The 26,133-nt window shown below is 38.1% G+C and overlaps 1 protein-coding gene across 1 annotated transcript; it reads left to right on the top strand.

The window, feature by feature from the left end:
- The first annotated feature begins 7,058 nt into the window (after positions 1-7,058).
- Positions 7,059-26,133, top strand: LOC127640053 (1-aminocyclopropane-1-carboxylate synthase-like protein 1). The gene is made up of 15 exons (XM_052122425.1): positions 7,059-8,013; positions 11,838-12,451; positions 13,037-13,096; positions 15,228-15,298; positions 15,464-15,533; positions 15,694-15,760; positions 16,130-16,227; positions 16,366-16,443; positions 16,529-16,629; positions 17,650-17,739; positions 18,688-18,733; positions 18,852-18,993; positions 24,111-24,253; positions 24,393-24,546; positions 24,736-26,133. The coding sequence occupies exons 1-15, from the start codon at positions 7,395-7,397 to the stop codon at positions 25,152-25,154; spliced, it is 2,772 nt and encodes a 923-aa protein (XP_051978385.1). The 5' UTR covers positions 7,059-7,394; the 3' UTR covers positions 25,155-26,133.

Raw genomic sequence — 26,133 nt, forward strand, 5'->3', positions numbered from 1 at the left:
TGGGGTGTGGGATTGGTACTTTCAAATCTACAGTAGAACACATTCAGGTTGTCAGCCAGTTGTTGGTCCACCACAGGGTTGGGGTAGGAGTCCTGTAATTTGTGGAAGGCCAGGTGTACAACTAAACAAGAGGATTAGTACATCAGAGACCCTAGTTTGAGAAATAGATGTCTCACATGTCCTCAGCCATCAGCTTCATGGAATTCTACCTGCTCAACACCAGTTTCATGTACAACAGTAAAGAGAAGACTCAGGGTGCAGGCCTTATGGGAAGAATTGCCAAGAAAAAGCCATTTTGAAACAGAAAAACAAAAAGAAAAGGTTAGAGTGAAACAGACATTGGACAACAGATAATTGGAGAACAGTGTTATGGATCTTAACCCCATTGAGCTTTTGTGGTATGACTGTAAGGTGTGTGAGAAGTGCCCGACAAAACAGCCACATCTATGGCAAGTGCTACAGGAAGCGTGCTATTATCAGGACAAACTGACAGCTAGAATGCCAAGGATCTGCAAAGCTGTCATTGCTGCTTGTGGAGGGTTTAAGGATTTAAGAAGTTCTGAAAAATTTTTCAAATTGTTTTCGTAGTTTTTTACGTTTTAATGTCCTGACTATGCATTATGATCAGTTGAATGCCGCTTTGGTGAATAAAAGTACCAATTCTTTCCATAAGAGCAAAGTCTGTACACTATTCCAAAATTTTGGCTTACATTTATCAGACACTTTTATCCAAAGCGACTTACAGTGCAATTATTACAGGGACAATCCCCCCGTAACAACCTGGAGTTAAGTGCCTTGCTCAAGGACACAATGGTGGTGGCCGTGGGGTTAGAACCGGTGATCTTCTGATTGACAGCTATGTGCTTTAGCCACTACACCACCACCACTCCCGTAAGGCTTACAGTGATAAGACACTGGAATTGTCCTGCCACTTACTGAAAATATGATTGTTAGCAAATATCCGATAGCGAAATGAATGTTCTGATTGGTGGATCAGCTTAGTCAGAATTTCTGTCTTGCCTGTGCCATCGGTTGCACTCAAGCTGCTCTGTGTGATTTTATAGAGAATCTCTGTACACTTTTTTAAATAATAATAATAAAAATTCACTGTTCTCTCTATGGTGCTGTGACATCACATCATTAGAAAAGTTCCAGGTCAAAAGCCTACCCTTTATACTGGCGGCCATATGTATCATCACTTGTTTTAGGTGGGCATATGTGAAATCCTAATAAAGATAGTTGGGCGTACGGCAATGTGGCAGGGTGGAGGGTGGGGCTGGGTGGTGATTATACACACCCAGTCCCAGAGATGGGACCAAGTCACACATGTGCAAGTCTCAAGTAAGTCTCAAGTCTTAACCTTCAAGTCTCAAGTAAGTCCCAAGTATTTTTTTCTTGGGCAAGTCAAGTCAAGTCACAGTCTATGTCAAGTCAAGTCCAAGTCAAGTCACAGGCTATGTCAAGTCAAGTCCAAGTCAAGTCACAGGCTATGTCAAGTCAAGTCCAAGTCAAGTCACCTTATTATTGTAATTTTACCTGCAGAATCTGATCATAATAAAGTGAAAAGACAAGATATAAGTAACTGTCAGTAAATTACAATACTCATGTTCAGTAAAATACATCATGGAATCAAACAAAATTGTAACTTCATAAAATTATTTATTTTTCACTTCTGCCAACAGTGTTTGAAATGTTTTAAATTTTCAACATTGAGTCCATAAAACAAATAACAGCTTAACATCCAACAGACTCCTCTCTGAACACCTCCCTCTCTCTCTCTCAAACACAGTTATGTACATTAAACTTTGTTACATTTCTCCTCTCTCTCTCTCTCTCACACACACTCGCTCTCTCACACGCTCTCTCTCTCACACGCTCTCTCTCTCACACACTCTCTCTCTCACACACACTCTCTCTCCCACACACACTCTCTCTCCCACACCCCACACCCACACACTCTCTCTCCCACACTCCCACACCCACACTCACTCACTCACTCATGCGCTCACACACACACACTCACTCTTGCGCTCTCACACTCCCACACCCACACTCACTCACTCACACAGAGTATATCCATAAGCCTATTTTGCTGTCTATGTCTGTGAGTGGGAAACGTTGAGGTACCAGCGCGCGTGAACGTCATGGCAACGTACAAAACAAAGTACCTCGCGCGGGAAACACTTAACGTAAATGCGCGTAACTAATGTAAATCAAGCAGGCTAGTATGCAGCATAAGCCACGAAGTGTTGGCGAAATAAAAAATTAATGGACAGATTTTTTTTACTTCTTGCACAAAATAAATTCAAGCACTTTCAAGGACCTGTATCTATGTATGTTTATTTTCAAGAACTTTCCAGGGCCTTGAATTTTATTTTTCAGATTCACAAACTTTCAAGGATTTCAAGGACCCGTGGGAACCCTGCTATTATTACATTAGCTAACTACCAACTAACCAGATAAAATTAACAAATTGACAAGCACTTACTGGGCAGAATGGCTCTTCAAATGGCGGACGAAATTGGAGGTTGTCCTCTGGCTGTCCGCGATCTTAACGTTGCATGTCTTGCAAAGCGCTGTTCGTCTTTTGCCATCTTGATAATAATTTTTGAAGCCGAAAGCGATGACCCTCGGTAACGTTACCCCTCCGGCTGACATGTTGATGTGTTATCTGATCGAAGTGGGCGTGGTGTGAGTAAGGTACGAGGGCATGGCTGATGATAGCCTATAGTGTCGTGATCCAGTCATGACAAAACTATTCTCAGCCTGCGCTCCAGCTGGATCAACTTTATTTTTTTAAATAATTTATATATTTTATATTCAAACTGAAAACATGATGTGATTAACACTCAAGTCACTCAAGTCTTCGTGTCTCAAGTCAAGTCAAGTCCCGAGTCTTTAACTTCCATGTCCGAGTCAAGTCTCAAGTATTTTATTTTTTGTCAAGTCAAGTCACAAGTCATAAAAATAGCGACTCGAGTCGACTCGAGTCCAAGTCACCAAGTCACAAGTCCCCATGTCTGCCCAGTCCCTTATCAGGCTAATCAAGCCACCGAGAGGGACCGGGTGTGTAGAATCACCACCCGGCCCCGCCCTCCGCCCTGCCACAGGCATATGCCTGCGTATGCCCTAGACTACACTACTGGTTATATCCTCGTGATTTAAGTACGATGATTGAAGCGTCCACTCACGAGTCACGACCGAATGCAATGTAAATAAAACATAGAGATGAGACTGTCCCAGTGTCTACAACTGTATTATATTCACAAATGGGAAATGAGCATGCTGCAATAGTGAAAACAACAACATTAATACACTTAAACCACGTCACTTCAGAATTAATTTGAGCATGACTTTTGTGACATAGATGTTTTGAATGCGCTTGCATATTCACATTTTCGTTTTACTAATGTAGCGTACTTTATGGTCATTAATACAGTATATAACACACACACACACACACACATTTATTTATTAAGGCAGCATAATTAATTAAATTAAAATAGTTGTATTACTGCAATTATTTAACCGCAAAGCTATGACTATTTAATTAAATATAGTCAGGCTATGACTAATTAATTAAATTAATAGATAAATCAAGCTTCAAAGTCTATGCATGCTGCTCTGTCCTGTCTATATTGTGTATACGCATTATTACAGTGTATTCAGAGCAGTTCTGAGTGGTGGTGGTGTAGTGGCTAAAGCACAGGGCTGTTAATCAGAAGGTCACTGGTTCAAACCCCATGGCCACCACCATTGTGTCCTTGAGCAAGGCACTTAACTCCGGGTTGTTCTGGGGGGGATTGTCCCTGTAATATTTGCAATGTAAGTTGCTTTGGATAAAAGTGTCTGCCAAATGCATAAATGTATTTATGCATTTGCATTTCCACAATTCCATCTCGTGCTCCGAGTAGCAGATGTGCTCCATTTGGTACCATGTGCTGAGCATGTCATTTTAAAGCACTCCAGATTCACTTTTGCATATTTCCAAGTATGTTTGACCACTACATGTTAATATGGAAATACAAATAATTCACCCCATGGCATTTATGTACAGCAGATGATATGTTAAAATGAGGAGCACATTATAGTGAGGAGTATATTGCTTAATTCATATAAACTCAGCAAAATTGAAACGTCCCTTTTTTAAGGACACTGTATTTTAAAGATAATTTTGTAAAAATCCAAATAACTTTTCAGATCTTTATTGTAAAGTGTTTAAACAATGTTTTCCATGCTTGTTCAATGAACCATAAACAATTAATGAACACGCTCCTGTGGAACGGTCGTTAAGACACAAATAGCTTACAGAAGGTAGGCAATTAAGGTCACAGTTATAAAAACTTAGGACACTAAACAGACCTTTGTACTGACTCTGAAAAACACCAAAAGAAAGATGCCCAGGGTACTAAGGCATGTTCATCTGCATGAACATGCCTTAGGTGTACTGCATGGAGGCATGAGGACTGCAGATGTGGCCTGGGCAATAAATTGTAATGTCCATACTGTGAGACACCTAAGACAGCGCTACAGGGAGACAGGAAGGACAGCTGATCATCCTTGCAGTGGCAGACCAGTGTAACAACACCTGCACAGGATCGGTACATCCAAATATCACACCTGCGGGACAGGTACATGATGGCAACAACAACTGCCCAAGTTACACCAGGAATGCACAATCCCTCCATCAGTGCTCAGACTGTCCGCAAAAGGCTGAGAGAGGCTGGACTGAGGGCTTGTAGGCCTGTTGTAAGGCAGGTGCTAACCAGACATCACCGGCAGCAACGTCGCCCATGGGCACAAACCCACCTTCGCTGGACCAGACAGGACTGGCAAAAAGTGCTCTTCACCTACGAGTCATGGTTTTGTCTCACATGGGGTGATGGTCGGACTCACGTTTATCGTTGAAGGAATGAGCGTTACACTGAGGCCTGTACTCTGGAGAGTGATCGATTTGGAGGTGGAGGGTCCGTCATGGTCTGGGGCTAGGGCCATTCCATTCCCCCCAGAAATGTCTGGGAACTTGCAAGTGCCTTGGTGCAAGAGTGGTGTAACATCTCACAGCAAAAACTGGCAAATCTGGGGCAGTCCATGAGGAGATGCACTGCAGTATTAATGCAGCTGGTGGCCACACCAGATACTGGCGGTTACTTTTGATTTTGTTCAGGGAAACATTATTCCATTTCTGTTAGTCACATGTCTGTGAAACTTGTTCAGTTTATGTCTTAGTTATTAAATAAAAGCATTTGAGTGGTGGTGGTGTAGTGGTCTAAGCACATAACTGGTAATCTGGTAATCAGAAGGACACTGGTTCAAACCCCACAGTCACCACCATTGTGTCCTTGAGCAAGGCACTTAACTCCAGGTTGCTCCAGGGGGATTGTCACTGTAAGTCACTTTGGATAAAAGTGTCTGCCAAATGCATAAATGTAAATTTGAAAGTGAGAGGATGTTTCTTTTTTTTTTACTGAGTATGTGTTGTCTGTGGGTGAAGAGGAAAAACAAGGAAAAGTAATTTATGAAATCCATGGTTATGACCATTTTTGAAAGCAAAGCTATATTAAAAATTTCTCAGTGTAATACTAAGTAATAATGCACTCAGTGTACGCATAAAAACCAAATCATCTACTACGTCAACAAAATCCACTACATAGAGGATTAGATCCACTATGTCATCACGCTACAGTCAGCAGCGAGGACCCTCTCGAATGTTTGGGCATAGCAATATTGCGGCGCAGTGTCTTCACTGATATGACATCATGAGCATTCCAGTTATATATATATATATATATATATATATATATATATATATATATATATTTACATTTACATTTATGCATTTGGCAGACGTTTTTATCCAAAGCGACTTACAGAGCACATATTACAGGGACAATCCCCGGAACAACCTGGAGTTAATTGCCTTGCTCAAGGACACAATGGTGGTGGCCGTGGGGTTCGAACCAGCGACCTTCTGATTAACAGTCCTGTGCTTTAGCCACCACCACTTCATATATATATATATATATATATATATATATATATATATATATATATATATATATATATATATATATAGTGGTTGTACAGCTTACAAATTTATAGAACAGCTTTTGTGGCACGAGGAATGATCACTGTAAGAAGAAATTTGTCATATAGTGTGAGGGACTAAACATCTAAAAAATACAAAATATATAGGCCTGCCCTAAATAGAGCATAGATATTCATCTCTCTCGCTATTAAAACTTCCAGTACCAAAGATTGTCCCAGTGCTGAGTCACGTGCTTGAGCTCGCTGGCACAAACTAAAGTCCCTTCATCAGTGACTGAATTCAGTGAACATTTTACTGTTTGCTATGTGTTATAGACATTGTGTTTTGATAGATAGCACCGGTGCAATAAACATGGCACATTTTGGAGAATATATGATAAAGAATTTAATATTAACAGAGAAACTTATATATATATATAGTCTTATTGTGAATTTCTATATATACTTATATTTTTTATTCGATTTTTTTTTTTTTTATTCTTTTTTCTTTTTTATCTCTGTTTGTTGTTTAATTGTTTGTGCACTGGAAGCTTCTGTCACCAAGACAAATTCCTTGCATGTGTAAGCATACAATTTAAATTCCTGTTTGTTTAGAGCGACCCGTTTAGACCAGCCCCAATGAATGTACTCATCCAATGGCGTGAGTTGGGGGCGGGACTATCTGACGGTTTCAACAACAGCAGACGAGGGGCATTTTCTGAAAGCTGTTTTGAAAACATTGTTTATTTTTGCAATTCCGTTTAGTGGAAATACATACATCAGCTTTAAGTGTACTTTTTGGGACCACTAGAATATTTAAATACTTTAAACACACACGTAATGCAATTGCAAATATTCCTACAACAGTAGCCAGGCAAAATAAATAAATACAGTAAAATAAAAAACTTCAATACCTCAAAATATACGTTAGAGGGCGTGCCCATGCATTAATCTGCTCTCTCGTCTCTCCTCCTCGGAAGAGAACGTTGCTCTATCAGCGCGTGCGCAGCGCCGTTCTTTGTTGTCACGGGCCAAATTTATCCCGGAATAAGGACAGCACGCATGTGCCATGAACCCGGATGTATCGAGATTTGGAAGAACAAAAGCGTCGGACAGAAAATGAATCAGGATTGTTTGTCAAAAGTAAAGGAATAAGGCAGGTTAGCTGGGTAAAGTAGGGCCTTACAGGTACGCGCGCGCTTAAAATGATTGATTATACCAGTTAAACATAAACCGCGATTACATGCATTTGTATTGTTGCACCAACGCCGTACCAAATCCATGCATGGAAATTTGATCAACAATCCATATCGAAACTTTATAAATTAACATATTTATCGCCGTTACTTTCAGTTTGCAGTACTGCAATGCATTTAATTCACGTCTACGGAAAGAAGTATGAGCGCGGCAGCAACTGGTCCGAACCGGAGGTGCTCGAACTTCTGCAGATCTGGTCGGACGTGCCCGTTCAAACCGAGCTGGTGACTTGTCTCAGAAACCAGCATGTGTTCAACCGAATCGCAAGCACCCTGCGCCAGAAAGGCATCAATCGCACCGGGGATCAATGCAGGGAGAAGATCAAAAAGTTGAAGTTGGAGTACAAGCAGAAGACTTTGAGATCCGCGAGGTATTATGAGCTCATGGAGAAAGCTCAGAGTAACCGCACCGCCGCAGCATCGGGCGCCACTTTGCCTTTATGGGGCGATACCACCACAAACGAGGTGGCTGGACTCCAGGGCGATGCTCCCGGGGCAGAGGTACCGGGACACTCGTCCATAGCGAGTGAAATACTGGAGATCAAGACGGAGGTCATGAGCTCGGACGATGAGGCGACGGGCCCGCCCGAGATGCTGTATGAGTTCGGACCTGTTGATGATGATGATGAAGCCAGTGCTGATCACAAAAACGCGGTGCCAAACACAGAGGAACTGACATTCACGGATGGGGAGCAGGGGAACAACACACACGTCACTTGTTCCCCATCAGGTAAATAAACAGTCTATGATAGATGGATGAGCATACATGTATATACAGTATATAATGCAGTGTCAGCAGAAGAAAGGAAGTCATACACATCTGGGATGGCATGAGGGTAAAAAGGGGGGTAAAAGGGTATTTTCATTTTTGGGTGAACTATCTCTTTAAGGGGCCGTAATTCCCACTGGATTTGATTTTCAGGGCTTTTTGTATTTATGAGGGTATATTTTATTCTAAGCATAAAAATAATAAATAAAGCTGAAAAATTAGACTGAGAATATTTTACCTCCTTAACTATAAAAGTAAATAAGCTCAAATTGTATGCATGATATGCATAACGAGGCCTAGAATTATATATTAAGAACGAAATCAGATGTTACAAATAAAAAGCAGAGGAATTCTTTATAGGGGCATTTTTATTTATTTGTTTGCCTTCACATTTTGAATTTTAGGGGTATTTTTTTTTTTTTGTCATTTTAGGAGGCATTTTTGTTCTGAGCCAATTAAAGGAATATTCCAGGTCAAATACAGGTTAAGCTCAATCGATGGCATTTGTGGCATAATGTTGATTACCACCTTATTTACATAAAAAGCAAAAATCGAGGTTAGTGAGACACTTACAATTGGAATTGAATGGGGATAATAAAGAAAGGGAATGGGGCCAATTTTTGGAGGGTTTAAGCAGAAACGTGAAGCATTAATTCTTTTGTTAAAATAGTGAATTGTTTGAGCCGTACGGTTGCTTAGATTGTAATTTTGACAGTTGTTTTAGGGTTTGTTGACATTACAGCCTCATGGTAACAAAGTTGTAAAACACACAAAAGGTTAGTAAGTTATTTTATCAGACTAACATCATTTACATGCATATCCTTTGTCTTGTGGCTATACTTTTGTGATACAATAACAGTTAGTATTTTAATGTTCAAAATTTGGTCCCCCATTCACTTCCAATGTAAGTGCCTCACTGTAGATTTTTGCTTTTTTGTAAAGAAAAGGAGGGACGAGTCTAAATACATTTCTGTGGTAATCAATATTGGACCACAAATGCTGTCGATTGAGATTAACTCGTATTGAACCAGAATAATCCTCTGATGTAGGATGTAATGTATATATGCATTTTATAGAACATTTAAGTTAAAATATGTAATATTTATTTTATTGTATACAGCCTTCTTATTTTGTGTGTACTGTATGTTGTATATTATTAGGTGTATATTGTGTTGCGTAACAAGATCTGTAAATTGTGTTGTGTGTAAATCAGATATTTATTGTAATTGTCATGACTGCTATGTTGTTTGGAACCGCACGCAAGACTTCCACCCACTGTTGCACTTGTGCGTGACAATAAATGGTTTTGAGTTGATGCAATAGCAATACCATTGCTTTTATGTAGCCTTGATGTCAAGTTAACATCACAGTTTTTAAGTTGCGTTCTGTAACTGACCTGCCATATTTGGCTGATATCCTTATTTATTTGGAGGGTCTGTACAGTTTAACAGTGCGCAGGCATTATTGCTGTATTTATGCCAGCTGAAATAAAGCTCATGGTTGTGTCTGTGCTGTTGGCACGGCTCTGTTATCTTATGCCTCACTTTTAGCACTGCAGATGTTCCTTGAAACAGCACCGGAATGTTATTATGCCAACTGTTGCTTGACTCGCTTTAATAGAGTTTTGAATGTTTACTTCGTTTTTTTATTTTTTGAGTTTGTTAGCAGTTTGAAAAGAAGCTGTATTGCTTTAATCCAGACATTTTTAATGGTATTTTAATTTAAAAAAATATTTACTGTGGAACATAACAGGAGAAATGTCTGCATTAATGTACTGGTCATGTACTTGTTTAAGAATGTACTCAAGAATAGAGACTAGAGTATTGTTTAAGTTTTGTGTTAGGAAATTGATGTCATAATCTGAAAATCTTTACATCTGCATAATATCCAATTCATGAACAAATTGTTCTTTTGAGTTGGATCTTTTCAGTGAATCTGTTGATACAGTTCTCAAAGCTAGTTTGAATGATTTGTTCATTCGGTGAACCGAGTCAGTGGTCTGGTCACAGTAGTTAACAGCTCTCTGTATTGGAAGCTAACCGGTGAAAAGCCACTTTCATTCTGCGTTTCCTACACTTTTATGGTGCTTTTGCATTGTTTTTGAAGCTTGAAAATAGTGATGCACCGAAATGAAAATTCACAAATGTCTGGACACACTGGACCGAAACCGTATTTTAAATTAAACTTTGTTTGGAATAATCAAATTCGAAATGTTAGTTTTAGGGATGTACCAAAAATGCTTTCTATAACTACAAATGTCATTATAAAATACAGTTGATTGAAAAGAATTGCATAACAAAATTTGTAGCCTAAGAAAGCCTTTTTAAATGTCTACTTGTCTACTGGATAATGCAGCAGCAAATTAACATTCTTTCCAGTGAAAATCTTCAGTGAACATGAAGCCAGTTGTATTCGGCACTTTTGTCATTTTGAATGTGGACCTGGAATTTGGAATTGAATGGATTCTGTAAGCAGTCAATTTAAGTATAGCCTAGTAATAATAGTATAGTTGTATTTTTTTGTCATAAAGCCCTCATGCTTTTATTTTGGTGGAACAGTCCAGGAAGAACTTTGTGCACATCACAAGCAGCCTGTGTGTGTGTGTGTGTGTGTGTGTGTGTGTGTGTGTGAGTGAGTGAGTTTGTGAGTGAACAACAGGGCAGCGCTCATTTACTGAAGCACACTGCACATTCAGATAATATATTAAACGTAATATATTTACTTAATCGCATACTTTGTGATTCACAAAACATTTGTATGGCTTCAAGAGGCTTTGAATATAATGCACAAGTCATATGGACTACTTTAATAGTGCATTTATGATTATTTCATGTCATATTGGAGCTTGACAATAACGACCATGACATTTAAGATCACACAATACTGGAGCACTGGAAACACTTTATTAATGTGCTAATGACTAGGGGTGAATGTATTGATTTTCCGATGCATCTCAATCTTCATTTGAACGATCTTGATATCAATTCTTAAATCCCAAGACCAATCTTTTACACTCTGCTCAACCCTCCACTATAATGAGAGGATATCACTCGCATTTACAAACAAATTTCACGATATGCAGCTAAAATGTATATATTTGGCAGCTGGCGGGTACATTTTGTAATTATACTCTCCAGTAATTGTGTAGTATAGTGGTGGAGTATTCAGCAGCAAGATCCTTTCACTGCGAGTTGAGAATAAAAGTTGCGTTAAATGCGCGTCCAATGACGAGATCCATGCAACCCATTTGCCATTTGAATAATGTCTCTTTTAATACCCTTTCTGTTCTCTACATTCAGTTGTTGATCAAAACCAATAACAAGTAAACATTTAATTCTAATCATGCATAACACAGATGAGGTAAAGCCGTTCTAGCCTCTCTTGTTAAATATTTTCAGAAATGCCTGTTTTGTTAAAGAGACAGTACTGGTTTTAGCATGTGTTCAACAAATCAGTGTAAACGTGTGTTAATACTACAAATAATGCAATTAAACAGTAAACATGTAATAAAAATAATATATGAAAAATGATGTTTGTTATTGATTGAATACATGGATTTGTAGAATTTTTGGCTGTCATAAAATGACATAATGCTATTCTCGGTTTTCGGACGAAAAGTTTCAGCAGCCGAAATTTCATTACATCCCTACTTAAAAGCTCTAGTCCCCATTCTTTGTAATTTATATGGAAAAGTGACTAGTACATTTGCCAAAATTTCTATAATAACTGTTTAAAATTGCAATTTTTTTTCTTCTTCCCCCAAACAAATTTCTATGATATCACAGATTTCAGTGACCAGAACATGACTGTCTCCTCTGGTGCGGGTGTATCCCCAGCAACAGCTCCCATAGCGATTAGAGAAAGAGGTAACAATGGCAACCAAGAAGGCCACAGGGGTTCCGGATCATTCCTTCAGAGGAAGCGTCGCAGGTTGGGACGAGGGGGTGACGGGGTGTTGACGAACGCCCTTGCCGGTTATCTGAGCTGGCAGCAGCCGGCAGAAGAGCGTTTCCTCGCACTAGAGGAGGCGCGTATGCGGCAGGAGGCACGGGCCGAAGAGCGCCGGGAGAAACAGGAGGAGAAACGAGCGCAGCAGGAGAGAGAACACGAGTTTCGCCTTATGTCTATGTTGACCAGAGTCCTGAACTCCACACGAAGAGCAGAGACCAGCGCCACCCCTCTCCTTTTACCAAACTCCTTACAACCCTTGTTACCATATCCGTCATCCACAAGTGCCAAAGCTCCAGCTGTACCCATAATGGCATGGGGTGATCAGACACGCCAGTACAACCCGTACCTCTCTCTCCGTGGCAACAAATTGCAGCTGCAACAGGGTATCCTGAAGGAAGGCTACACACAATATCACGCCAACAAGCACGACGAGAACACAAACCCTGATGTTAGTCAGCAAAAACTCCACCACATATTCATTCATGAAATATGAGCAGAACAAATTTCTGTAAATTTCATTCATACAAAAAGTGTTTGGACACTTAAAGGAATAGTTCAACCAAAAAATTAACCAAACATAAGAGATATTAATTTTGTGACTTCATACATTCACTAAAATAACCTTGAGTTGGTTAAAATTAATTTTAAAAATGGCCAAGAAAAGTGAAGTTAGTTTTGAGAAATGTCAAAAAAATAATCTGCAGTTTCAGCTTAGATTTGATATTAAATGCAATGAAATTCAAGCGTTTTTAAGTGTGACTTAAGTATCAAAAAGTGTCCTTTTTGGGCCCACTGTAGTTCATTCTCAGAATTATTTTTCTATTTGCTTAAAATAGTTACAAGTAACTCATATTGTTTTCCCAAAACAAGCTCCTTCTAACAGACTCTCAATTAGAGGCCAGAAGTTCTTTGGGACTGTCAGAAAATTTAGATGCAAATCTGTGTGGCTTTTCTCATTTGAATACACCTAAGAATGTTTCCTGTTTATCTGTTGTGTGGTAATTGTGGTTTTTATATCTGATTTTTTCCCCAGGGTATTATCAACTTGGGAACCAGTGAAAACAAGCTTTGCTTTGACCTCCTGCAGAAACGGGTGAGTTCAGAATGTTACTCATTACTGGAGGTCCTTTGTATGAAAGGACCAAAAAAAGGCTTTAACACCTAGTTTATTGTGCCATAAATATGTAGAGAAAACCTGGCTGACAATACATGAAAATGCAAGTAATCTGTTACTACTAGGTGTTTTGTTCCCTCATACTTCACTAGGGCTGCGCTGTAATATTTTGTCAATAATTTAATCTATGTATCGATATTTACAGTAAACAAATAGTGTATTCATGTCAATGAAGAAACAGTCTAAATAAGTGCAAACTCAAAGTGGTGTTCCTAAGTACAGTGTCTCTAACAATTCTGTGAGCTTCATTTGAATGATCCCAATGTTGATTTCTTTAAAAATAAAAAAGAAATCATCATGTGATGTACCCCCTTTCCCTGGGGAGGGGCGTGCGTTCCGGTAGGTCATCACCACCTTCCTGAATCTGGTAGGGGACAGCGGGAGGGAAACAGCAATATTTAAAAACACAGGGGGTACACCCTGTAACAGTGCAGTACCCCAAAGTAAAATTTAAAAGGGAGGGAAAGGCCAATGCATAGCGGCAGCGGGAGAGAGCGAGGAGAGAAAAGGAAAAAAAAACACTTACTTGAGCGGAGAGATACCTTCACTGCATATTGAGAGTAAAAGTTTGATTTCACTCTGTGAAGTGTAATGTCCAAAGATGAGATGCACACCCCATTTATTGTCCATTTGTCATTAAATAATGTCTCTTTTTAAAAATCTGCTCTGTAGTTTACAGTCAGTTATTGATCAAAAACAGCTCAATAAAATCTGTATTCTAATCAGAAATAGCATGGATGCTGTCAAGAAGCCATTCGACCAAAACACCTGCCATTGATCTTAAAGAGACAGTACAACTTTAACACTTATATATTTATGCAATTTCATGACATCATATTTATTGTTGGAATACATGGATTTAGTTTATTTTTAAAAAGCTAAAATGTGACACAAATGCTGAAAAATGAATACAAAATGTAATTAATATTACTGTAATACCCAGCCCTAAACTTTACCCCAAGAAAGTAATTAATCCTGGGTTTATTAAGTTTATTAATGAGATCTCACATTGTACCTTTTGTAAAAAAATTTATTTGTATTTTTACTATGTTAATAATGATAGGACAAGAAAACCATGCTACAATTCATGCAATCTATTTACATAACTGCTTGTCCAACTGTGATGTCACCATGTAAATTTGCTTTGGTTGTCTTAAAGGGATAGTTTACCCAAAAATGAAAATTCTCTCATGACTTTCTTTTGCTGAACACAAAGAAGTTTTTTAGGGGCATGCAATGCAAGTGATTGGTGACAAAATTTGAAGCTACAAAAAAAAACATACACAAATGTAGCATAAATGTTATCTAGAAAACTCCAGTGGTTTAATGTCTTTTTGAAAATGTTACTCCTTTTTCACTGTACATTATGTCATTGCAGTCTCTAGACATGATCGTGATTCCAAGCTTGATTGCACTTCCTAGTGCTTGACAAATGCACAGAGCACTAGATGGTGTAATCTTGCTTGATATCATGATCGCCAATGAGACTGCTGATGCAAGATTTATAGTGAAAAAACACTAAAAACACATTTTGTGTCCAACTGGATCACTTCTGAAGATATAGATTAAACCACTGGAGTCTTAAGGATTACTTTTATGCTGCCTTTATGTGCTTTTTGGAGCTGGTCACCATTCACTTGCATTGTATGGACAGAGCAGAGATATTCCTCTAAACACCTTTGTTTGTGTTCTGCAGAAGGTAGAAAGTCATACACATCTGGGATGTGGTGAGGGGAACTAAATGATGAAAGAATATTTTTATTTTCGGGTGAACTATCCCTATGTCTTCAGAAACGTACTACAAAAAACAGAACAAAGGCAAAAAAGTAAAGAGAATTTTTATTTTTTTGACATCAACTTTTCAGTCAGATGCTGAAACTGAATACTCCATGTTTCTACAACTGTGCAAAGCTCATGAATATTTAATGAGGCAAGAACTGAGGCATTATTAATAAAACAGGAAAGGCCTTAAAATATTTCCAAATCTTTCCTATAGAGCCTTAGTTAATCTTGCACGTTACAGCTAACGTGTTCTTGGTTTCTGCAACAGCTAATGCGACCCGATATGCTGCATGTGGAGCCTTCTTTTCTGCAATACCCTGATTGGAAAGGCCACAGTTTGTAAGCAAACATTTACTTACATTTTTACTGTATTTGGTTTCCTGCCAAAAACTATAATTCATTTGATTCTAAGAAAACATGTTGCGGAGAGTGTAAAAATCAGTGCCCAGCTTTCATATCAATATACTGATTTTATTTGTATGTCTAACCCCCACACACACACAGCCTTAGAGAGGAAGTTGCCAAGTTCCTGTCTGACTACTGCCGTTCTCCCAGTCCTCTAAAAGCAGAGCACGTGAGTTTGTGTTTCAGCTCTGGGAATTGCCAAATTAGCATGAGCATTTTATTAGCATTTAGCATTTTTGTTAGTCTTCCTTTTACTACAGAAAGGGAAATTTAAACCATGGAAATAATGGCTCATGTTCTTGTATTTTCTTTCATGTTTTTGCTCACAGGTTGTTGTTATGAACGGTTGTGGGTCTGTTTTCTCAGCGTTGGCAGCTGTGATCTGCGACCCAGATGGTATGAGACCATGTGGTCACTAAAGAATATAACTGCTAGTGTGTCCATATGTGCACATGGCACATATGGACACACATACACACACACACATACACACAAGGAACTTTTACACATCTAACACCATGTCTTCATACTAGTGACAAAATATCCGCTAGGCTGGTTAATCGAGCTGTATTTGATCATTTTGAGATTATCAGCAGAGACCAAAAAAACGTCTTCATGGCCGAAGTAACTAACGTGTGTTGAAAAATATGTGTTGTATTTCTGCAACTTTGTGCAACTGTTAAAAAAATCTCTTGATTGATTGATGACTGCTTCAAACCTGACTCAAGTGGATGCTTTATTTTGGATACTTTTTGTGTGTTACAGATGTCATTCTCATCCCGTCCCCCTTCTATGGTGCCATATCAGAGGATGTGGGTGTGTACAGCAGTGTTAAACTCCACCATGTGCCACTGGATAGTCAGGTGCAAACTTTAATATTAAGTCCAGTTTAAACTTTGTTAATATAAAGTTGTCATATTATGGCTGTTTTAGTTTGGGTTTTTCATCTATACTCTGTCTATCAGAATTGGTCTTTCTATTTGTGTAATTTTGGGGTACAGCCCACAGGAAGTGATGTCAGACCGTTCCAGCTTACTGTTGAAAAACTGGAGAACTCTCTCAAAGAGGCCAAGAAAGAGGTTATTTTTATTCAAAAGTTACACTGCACAAACACACATCTCACACTTAATGAATCTGTTTTAATTGTTATTTTTTTCCCTATAGGGATTAAACGTCAAAGTGCTTATCCTGTTAAACCCACACAATCCTCTGGGAGAACTGTACTCTGCAGAAGAGATGACCAGCTTTATAAAATTTGCCAAAAAGTGAGTTAAAACAACCACTGAGCCATGCCATTCTGCTCAGAACACTAAATGTATTCCTCTTAAAGGAATAGTTAATCTCATGAATTCTTAGGAATAGTTCACCCAAAAATATGAATTCTCTCATCATTTACTTACTCTTATGCCATCCCAGATGTGTGTGATTTTTAATAGAATATGTCCATACAATGCAAGTGAATGGTGGCCAGAACTTTGACGTTCCAAAAAGCACATAAAGGTAGAATAAAAGTCTTCATTAAGACTCCAGTGGTTAAATCCATGTCTTCTGAAGCTATATGATAGGTGTAGGTGAGAATCAGATCAATATTTACGTCCTTTTTTACTATAAATCTCCACCTTTGACCAGCTCCGACCAATAGGTGGCAATATTCATGATGAATGCAAATCGCTAAAAATGAAAGTTGAAGTTTTTTTACCCACACTCATATCGCTTCTGAAAACATGGATTTAACCACTGGAGTTTTATGGATTACTTTTATGCTGCCTTTATGTGCTTTTGGAGCTTCAAAATTCTGGCCACTATTCACTTGCATTGTATGGACCCACAGTGCTGATATTCTTCTAAAAAATCTTTGTGTTCCAACAGAAAAGGAAATTCACACATCTGGGATGGCATGAGGGTGAGAAAATTATGAGATAATTTCCATTTTTGGGTTAATTATTCCTTTAAAGTCATCATTTACTCACCCTCGTGTCATTTAAAACCTGTGTGACAGTGTGGACAATCAAACATCACGAGGGAGAGTAAATGATCACAGCATTTTCATTTTTGCGTGAACTATCTTTTTAGTTCTTTTTTTTGTCGGGTAACCCTTGGGCTGTGATCACACTTGTTTCGTTTTCCAAATGTGTATCAAAATCCAAATACATTTGCCCATTTATTGACTAGAGAAATTGTGTTTGTGGTCACAGTTGTCATTTGAATTAGAATTTCTCACCTCAGCGGCACTCGTCTGCACTCGTTTACTCATTCTCTCATTATTTTTCTCTCATGTGCTTCAGGCATGAACTTCATGTGATTGTGGATGAGACGTACATGCTCTCAGTATTCAATGAGACAGACATGTTTTGCAGTGTTCTTAGTTTTGATAGGTAAGAAACACACACATTTTCTCTGTTTTTCTCACATGTTCGTAGTTTTATGGTAAATTAACTAATAAGCCCTGAGCTGAAATTGAAAACTTTGTTCATTAATCATCATGGAAAATTTACATTTCAGTTTGACTCATGTTTAATGAATTAAAATCAGACCCATCAGTCTTTCTTGTAATGTTGGAAAGGGCTATTATCGTTGAGGGTGTACATGAAACCAGATTCCCACATAGATGGAAAACCTGGTAATATCTGGGAATATGTAAATGTTTCTAGACCTGCCAAAAAAAGTCATGGTATTTCTATAGGGAATATATACAGGTAATAATTTAAATTTATTATACTGTCCATCAATGAAATATTTCATTGATTAGATATTGCTCTTGTGGAATCAGATGAACAGATTCACAAATTAGTCTGAATAATTCATTAGAAAATACTCCTGAATTTGAATTATTTTTCATTAAATATAAATGTCAAATAAATGTACAATAATCACAAACGACTAGAAAACGTCTTGGAAAAAGAAATATAAATATTTTGGTCAAAGTTATATTGTCTGTAATAATGATATGAATTATATCAGCCACAACATTAAAACCACCTGCCTAATATTGTGTAGGTGCCCATCGTACTGCCAAAACAGCGCCAACCCGCATCTCAGAATAGCATTCTGAGATTATATTCTTATATTCATCCAGTGAGCAGCAGTTCTGTGGACGGAAATGCCTTGTTGATGAGAGAGGTTAATAGAGAATGGCCAGACTGGTTCAAATTGACAAAGTCTATGGTAACTCAGATAACCGCTCTGTACAATTGTGGTGAGAATATGAATGCTATTCTGAGATGTGGGTTGGCTCTGTTTTGGCGGCACAAGGGGGACGTACACAATATTAGGCAGGTGGTTTTAATGTTGTGGCTGATCAGGGTATGTGGCTGTTTCAACAGGTTGCCAGATCCTCAGAGAACCCACATTATGTGGGGCGCCAGTAAGGTAAGACTAGAATCAAGTCACTATACAAATTCTATATTAAATTCTTGAAATGACTGCATTGAAACTGTACTGTAAATCTGATGCTTTTCTTGGATTGCTTTGCCATGTGCATGAATAGGATTTCGCAATGGGAGGGATGCGGGTCGGTATGGTCTACTCCCAAAACCGAGATGTGGTTCAGGCCTTGGATAAGCTTGGAAACTTCCATGGTGTCCCAGGACTTACACAGTACCAAATGGCCCAACTTCTCAGAGACAGAGGTGCTCAAACCTTCACCCTGAATTTGCCTATTGAACTCTGAACCTGTTGTCTTCTTTATTGTTTATTCTACCATTTAATGTTCTACTCTGTGTTCTCCTCGAACTATCATAACTGTTCGCCCAAACTTAGCTTTTTATGTTACCGGTATATTAAAAACGCAATGTTCATGGCACAAGACCTGAAAAAAATAAAACGTTGAAATGCAATGCAACCGCCAAAATGTCTGTTGGCAAACAATTTAAGAAAAAATGTAAAGTTGAAGGCAATGGATTTGCTCTGGTGGATGCTTGGTATTTTGTTGGCCTTGGCGGTAGTGCTTTAAATGGAAATAATTTATGCAACTATACACTCACCTAAAGGATTATTAGGAACACCATACTAATACTGTGTTTGACCCCTTTCGCCTTCAGAACTGCCATAATTCTACGTGGCATTGATTCAACAAGGTGCTGAAAGCATTCTTTAGAGATGTTGGCCCATATTGATAGGATAGCATCTTGCAGTTGATGGAGATTTGTGGGATGCACATCCAGGGCACGAAGCTCCCGTTCCACCACATCCCAAAGATGCTCTATTGGGTTGAGATCTGGTGACTGTGGGGGCCATTTTAGTACAGTGAACTCATTGTCATGTTCAAGAAACCAATTTGAAATGATTCGAGCTTTGTGACATTATCCTGCTGGAAGTAGCCATCAGAGGATGGGTACATGGTGGCCATAAAGGGATGGACATTGTCAGAAACAATATTCAGGTAGGCCGTGGCATTTAAACGATGCCCAATTGGCACTAAGGGGCCTAAAGTGTGCCAAGAAAACATCCTCCACACCATTACACCACCACCAGCAGCCTGCACAGTGGTAACAAGGCATGATGGATCCATGTTCTCATTCTGTTTACGCCAAATTCTGACTCTACCATCTGAACGTCTCAACAGAAATCGAGACTCATCAGACCAGGCAACATTATTCCAGTCTTCAACTGTCCAATTTTGGTGAGCTCTTGCAAATTGTAGCCTCTTTTTCTTATTTGTAGTGGAGATGAGTGGTACCCGGTGGGGTCTTCTGCTGTTGTAGCCCATCCACCTCAATGTTGTGCGTGTTGTGGCTTCACAAATGCTTTGCTGCATACCTCGGTTGTAACGAGTGGTTATTTCAGGCAAAGTTGCTCTTCTATCAGCTTGAATCAGTCGGCCCATTCTCCTCTGACCTCTAGCATCAACAAGGCATTTTCGCCCACAGGACTGCCGCATACTGGATGTTTTTCCCTTTTCACACCATTCTTTGTAAACCCTAGAAATGGTTGTGCGTGAAAATCCCAGTAACTGAGCAGATTGTGAAATACTCAGACCGGCCCGTCTGGCACCAACAACCATGCCACGCTCAAAATTGCTTAAATCACCTTTCTTTCCCATTCTGACATTCAGTTTGGAGTTCAGGAGATTGTCTTGACCAGGACCACACCCCTAAATGCATTGAAGCAACTGCCATGTGATTGGTTGATTAGATAATTGCATTAATGAGAAATTGAACAGGTGTTCCTAATAATCCTTTAGGTGAGTGTATATATTTTAAATGGATAGTTCACCCCAAAATTTTGATTCTATCATAATTTACTCGCCTCATGCCATCTCAGATGTGTATGAGTTTCTCCTGCAGAATACAAAGATTTTAAGAAGAATACATTGCTGTGAAAAAGTCTGATTTCTTCTGTTTTTCTTGTACTAAATTGTTCCAAAAATTCAAACAAAATTAACATAAAATAAAGACAAAATGAGTAAACACAAAGAACAGATTTTAAATGATAATGTTATTTATTGAAGCAAAAAAAGTTACCCAATACCAACTGGGCCTGTGAAAAAGTATTTGCCCCCTTAGTTACTGTATCCCCAAATCTATGAAACCACATTCACAATGGGGTTAGGCTGGACTAGACACACACAGGCCTGATTAATGCCAGCCCTGTTCAATCAAATCAACACCTAAATAGAACTTTTTCAGCAGTATGAAGTTGGCTAAAAGGTCTCACCCTGTAGCACACTATGCCAAGGTCGAAAGAAATTCCTGAAATGATGATGATTGAAATACATCAGTCTGGAAAGCTAATTTCAAAAGCTCTGGGACTCCAAAGAACCACAGTGAGAGCCATTACCTTCAAATGGAGAACACTTGGCGCAGTAGTGAACCTTCCCAGAAGTGGCCAACCTTCCAAAATTGCTCCTAGAGCACAGTCTCCTCAAACCTTTGGGAGAATGTTCTGTGGACTGATGAGTCGAAAGTGGAACCGTTTGGAAGACAGGTCCCATTACATCTGTCCGTAAATTGAAGTTCAAGTGCAATTAGATTATGCAGCAAGACAATGATCCAAAGCATAGGAGTAAGTCCAACTCTGAATAGTTCAAGAAGCTAAATTAAAGGTGTGGAGTGGCCTAGTCAAAGTCCTGACTTGAATCCAATTGAGATGCTTTTGCAGGACACCACAGCACTGTAAAGACTGATCTCCAGATATCGGAAGCATTTAGTTGCAGTTAGTTTTTCACATGGGTGATATAGGTGTTGTAGAAATTTTTTTCTTCAATAAAAAAAAATTGAAAACTGTATTTTGTGTTTTCTCAGGTTGCTTTTGTTTTTTGCTATATCTCGTTTTGAGGATCTAAAATAATTTAGTATAAAAAATTCCCAAATAGAAGAAATCAAGGAGGAGGCAAATACTTCTCCACAACACTGTGTCTCAGCTCTATTGGTCCATTCAATGTAAGTGAATTGTGGCCAGAATTTTGAAGCCCCAAAATAGCACATAAAGCCAGCATGAAAGTAAAAATTCCAGTGGTTAAATCCATGTCTTCAGAAGTGTTGTGATGGGTGTTTGTGAGAATCAGATCAAGTTTAAGTACTTTTTTGTTTGCTATGAATTCTTCTCCCTGCCCAGTTGGTGTTGATGTGCACAAAGAATGTGAATTACCAAAAGCAAAATAACTATTAGGAGAGAAGGACGCTTCGGAAATTGAAGTGAAGAATTATACAATAAATCTCCACTTTCACTATTCTTTTGATTGTGACGATTCACATTCTTTGTGCATATCGCCACTAGGGCTTTAACTAACGATTATTTTTGATAATCGATTAATTTAACAATTACAAGAGCGTTTATTCGACTATTCTGCGATTTTATTCTTTTCTATTAACCGATTATTCAGCTTGTGCCCCGACTTAAAAGGTTGTATTATACGAGCTTACTAACAATAAATAGGACAAAATCATCTTTTAATTTCACACAATTCAATGACATTCACTGAATTAAAGGGAAAAAATACTTTAATTCAGTAAAGAAATTCACTGCAAAAAAAATGTCATTAGTGTTTTTGTCTGGTTTTTCATTAAATATGGTCTAAAAATCCTTAAAACAAGATACATTCAGTTGATAAGCAACATATAAGATATTTAGACTTGCTTTAAGAGAATGTATCTTAAATATGTGTATTTTTTTCACTTGGTTATACTTCTGCGAGTGCAGTAAAGTCAAAATCTACTTATATTCAAGATCTATTCTCTAAAAGCAAGCATGAATATATTATATGCTGCTTCTCAGGTGAATGCATGTTTTTTTTTAAAGGATATTTATAAATTTTAAAACATTTGAATTCTATATATTATATTCAACATTCTCAGATAAAAAAAATTCTTCTGCAGTATGGCTGTTAAAGAAAATGTACTTTGTTTTAAAGGAGTTTTAGATATTTATATTGGGAAAACAAGCCAAAACACAAACAAATCAATAACATATTTTGTTGCAGTGTATAATGGGGAAAACACTACCCTCTCTCACCTTTCTTTTCACTTCAATCCATCTTTAACCCACAAAAATGCAAACTCTTATTAGTAAAGCTGCATATTGACAATTTTCTTCACGATAAGAAATGCACAATGATATATATTATGATTCAATAAGTCACAAGCCATCACGTTATAATCTAGCTGCATTAAGCATGCAAGCTCGAGGGATGAGCGTCCCCGCGACAGAGTGCATCAGCAGGATGCAGTTTCAATCACTCCCCTTAGATCGGGAAATTTGCGCAACTCATAGAAGAGGCGCTGGCCAGTTTCGGAGTTTGTAGTTATTTACATGATCTGCTTCCGTATTATTTGAACTTTAATAGTATATTATAATAATAATAATAATAACGCATTTAAGATGTAATAATATATAATAATAATAATAATGACACATTTAAGATGTAATAATATGTAATAATAATACGCATTTAAGATGTAACACCAGGGTGTATCCTTTAAAGACGCTCAACATGCAAGTTTTGCTCCAGCTCCATTTATTCCACAACGGAAGTGCTTCTATATTTACTTATTTTGTATTTTAGCATTATAATTCCCTCATAATTGGTGATATGCATCACCTGAAGCTTTGAAAGTTTAGAGTGCATCTGGACTGTGAGCTTTGTAATTCTTCCTCTCCTCAGTCAGGCGCGAGCTGCAGTGCTGCTCAGTGCTCATTAGTGTTTAATGTGATATCATGTTACATTTAAATGAGACCAAACAAAAATTTGGGTTGGCAATTTTTTATTGTCGACGTTGTCGATAACGGCGACTAATCGGTTCAGCCTTAATCGCCACCTACTGGGCAGGGAGGAGAATTTATTGTAAAAAAAGGACAAATATGAATTTGTTTCTCAACCACACCTATCATATTGCTTCAGAAGACATGGATTAAACCACTAGAGTTGTTTGGATTACTTTCATGTTTCCTTTATGTGCTTTCTTGGGGCTTCAAAGTTCTGGAAACCATTCACGTGCATTGAATGGACCAACAGAGCTGAGATATTCTTCTAGAAACCTTTGTTCGTTTCTGCAGAAGTAAGTCAAACACATCTGGGATGGCATAAGTGTGAGTAAATAATGATAGATTTTTCATTTTTGCGTGAACTGTCCCTTTCATCCTCGAAAATGGAAAATTACATCAGACATAATCATTTTGTTAATTTATATCGACTCCTGTATTTCTTATACAGGGCTTTTCAGCTAGTTTTTTTGTTTGTAATGTACTTTGATGCCTTAATCATGTTCAAAGAGCTGGATTGCTGAGGATGTTTTCTTGCTGTTTCCAGTCTGGCTGAATAGTGAGTTCCTTCCAGAGAACAGACGCAGGCTAAGAGAAGCTCACAGCTATTTGACAGGAGAACTGAAGGAACTGGGAATTCCTTTCCTGCACAGGGGTGCTGGCTTTTTCGTCTGGGCTGACCTGAGGAAGGTGTGACCGCCTCACATTAATATAAACATTTTTGTGTTTTGTTATATTTGATGAGCCAAAGCTTTAATTGAGTCCGAAAGCTTTATGTGTCCTGAAGCAATTTACTCAAACTGATGTGTTTGTGGGCTTCTGTGTGCAGTATCTAAAGGAGAAAACGTTTGCTGAGGAACTGTCTATGTGGAGTTGTTTTATCAAACACAAGGTTCTGCTAAGTTGTGGTCAGGCCTTTAACTGCACCTCACCAGGATGGTTCAGAATAATCTTCAGTGATCAACAGCACAAACTAAAGCTAGGTTTGTTGAAACCTTTCATTTCTTCACTCATCTGACCAGGCATTGTTTTTTTCTAGACATATTATATAGAGGAAAATATATTTGCTAATCTTTGCAGGTTTATCTGATCAGGTGTTTTAAGTGTGTCAGCCACCCTCCCATTCTTGAAGTGGACAGCATATTAATTACTTTCACATCCCTCTTCTTTAGGTGTGCAAAGGATAAGGAAAGCTTTGGAAGACCTTCAGAGCTCCGCCATGCTTGAGTCGCAGGAGACGACAGGAGACACACAAGACAACACCAGTGAGTCAGTGAGGAGAGAAGACATTAAGAATACAAAAGAAGAGGACACAAACAAAACAGTAAAGACCTCAAGTGTTCAAACCAAACATCAAAATGACTCTGTCTGCATTAAGACCGAGCCCGTCTCATTGGCTGATGAGGACTTTGTATCTATTAATGGCCAATCCACCATCAACTCGGAGAGTCTAAGCTATCTGATTGGTACTCTGCAGCAGCAGATCCACTCGTCTGATTGGCTGGAGAAGAACACACCTGAACTAGCTCCAGGAGAGGACCTGAAACAATTGGATGTTTTTACAGATCTGCTAAACAGAGCCAGGAAGTAGAGTAACACCAGAGACAAAACAAAGTTAGTTTAACACAACTGTCAATACGAATGATTTTTTTTTTTAATGAAAACCTTGTGTACAGTTTAAAGGAAAAGTCTGTAATTGCAGATATGACACCAATAGGAGCTCCGTAATTATTAAATAATGATTACTTTATTAAGTATGATCCTGGCCGTCGCAGTAATTGGAGAATGCCCCTTTAATCACTCTGAAATGTCAGATTTTAGATGGCCAATCTGTTGTTTATATTGATTTAAAGGGGTTATTTCATACATTTCCTTGATCTTTTAAAATATCAGCAGCATAAATAGCATGTTGAATAACAATGGACACAGAGCATGGAAAATGAAAATTTTCCTAAGTCCTAAAACAACTTGTAATAATTTGTATGAGATGGCGAACTCATAAGATATCATACGACTTTGCTTATATGAAAATGGATGACTTTCATTCCCATAGAGGCCAACCAATCAACAACCAATTTTAAATCTTTACAATAAAGGCTTTACATTTTAGCTGGCATCCTATCCAACACTTTATATTCAGAAAGGAACTGTCTTTGGATACATTTTAGACATCTCATATTTATTTGTGCAATACAAATTATTGATGTATGTCGTTAACCTGAAATAGGTTTTCATCATATTGTTCCAAGCCCAAATTATTTTTTTTCTTTTTCTTTAATGGTACACAACAGTGATTGTTTTTTCCTATTAAATTGATGGTTACGTTTAGGATTGGGTTTGGGGTTAAAATCAAAATGGCATTGTTTGTTGGTTTGTTATTTTTCTGTATGAGTCAAAAAGTGTATTAAGAAAAATTATAGTTTTTTTTGGCACTAAACAATTGACTAATATGATAAGTTGACCTATATAAATGTTGAAAAAAAGGCCTGATATGGGCCACTTTAAATTTATGAAAAGTATATATATATTTTGGGATTTGTGTTTTTTTTTTTTTGTTGTTTTTTTTTTTT

The sequence above is a fragment of the Xyrauchen texanus genome, chromosome 49 (assembly GCF_025860055.1).
Source record: "Xyrauchen texanus isolate HMW12.3.18 chromosome 49, RBS_HiC_50CHRs, whole genome shotgun sequence".
In the NCBI taxonomy this organism is placed as follows: Eukaryota; Metazoa; Chordata; class Actinopteri; order Cypriniformes; family Catostomidae; genus Xyrauchen; species Xyrauchen texanus.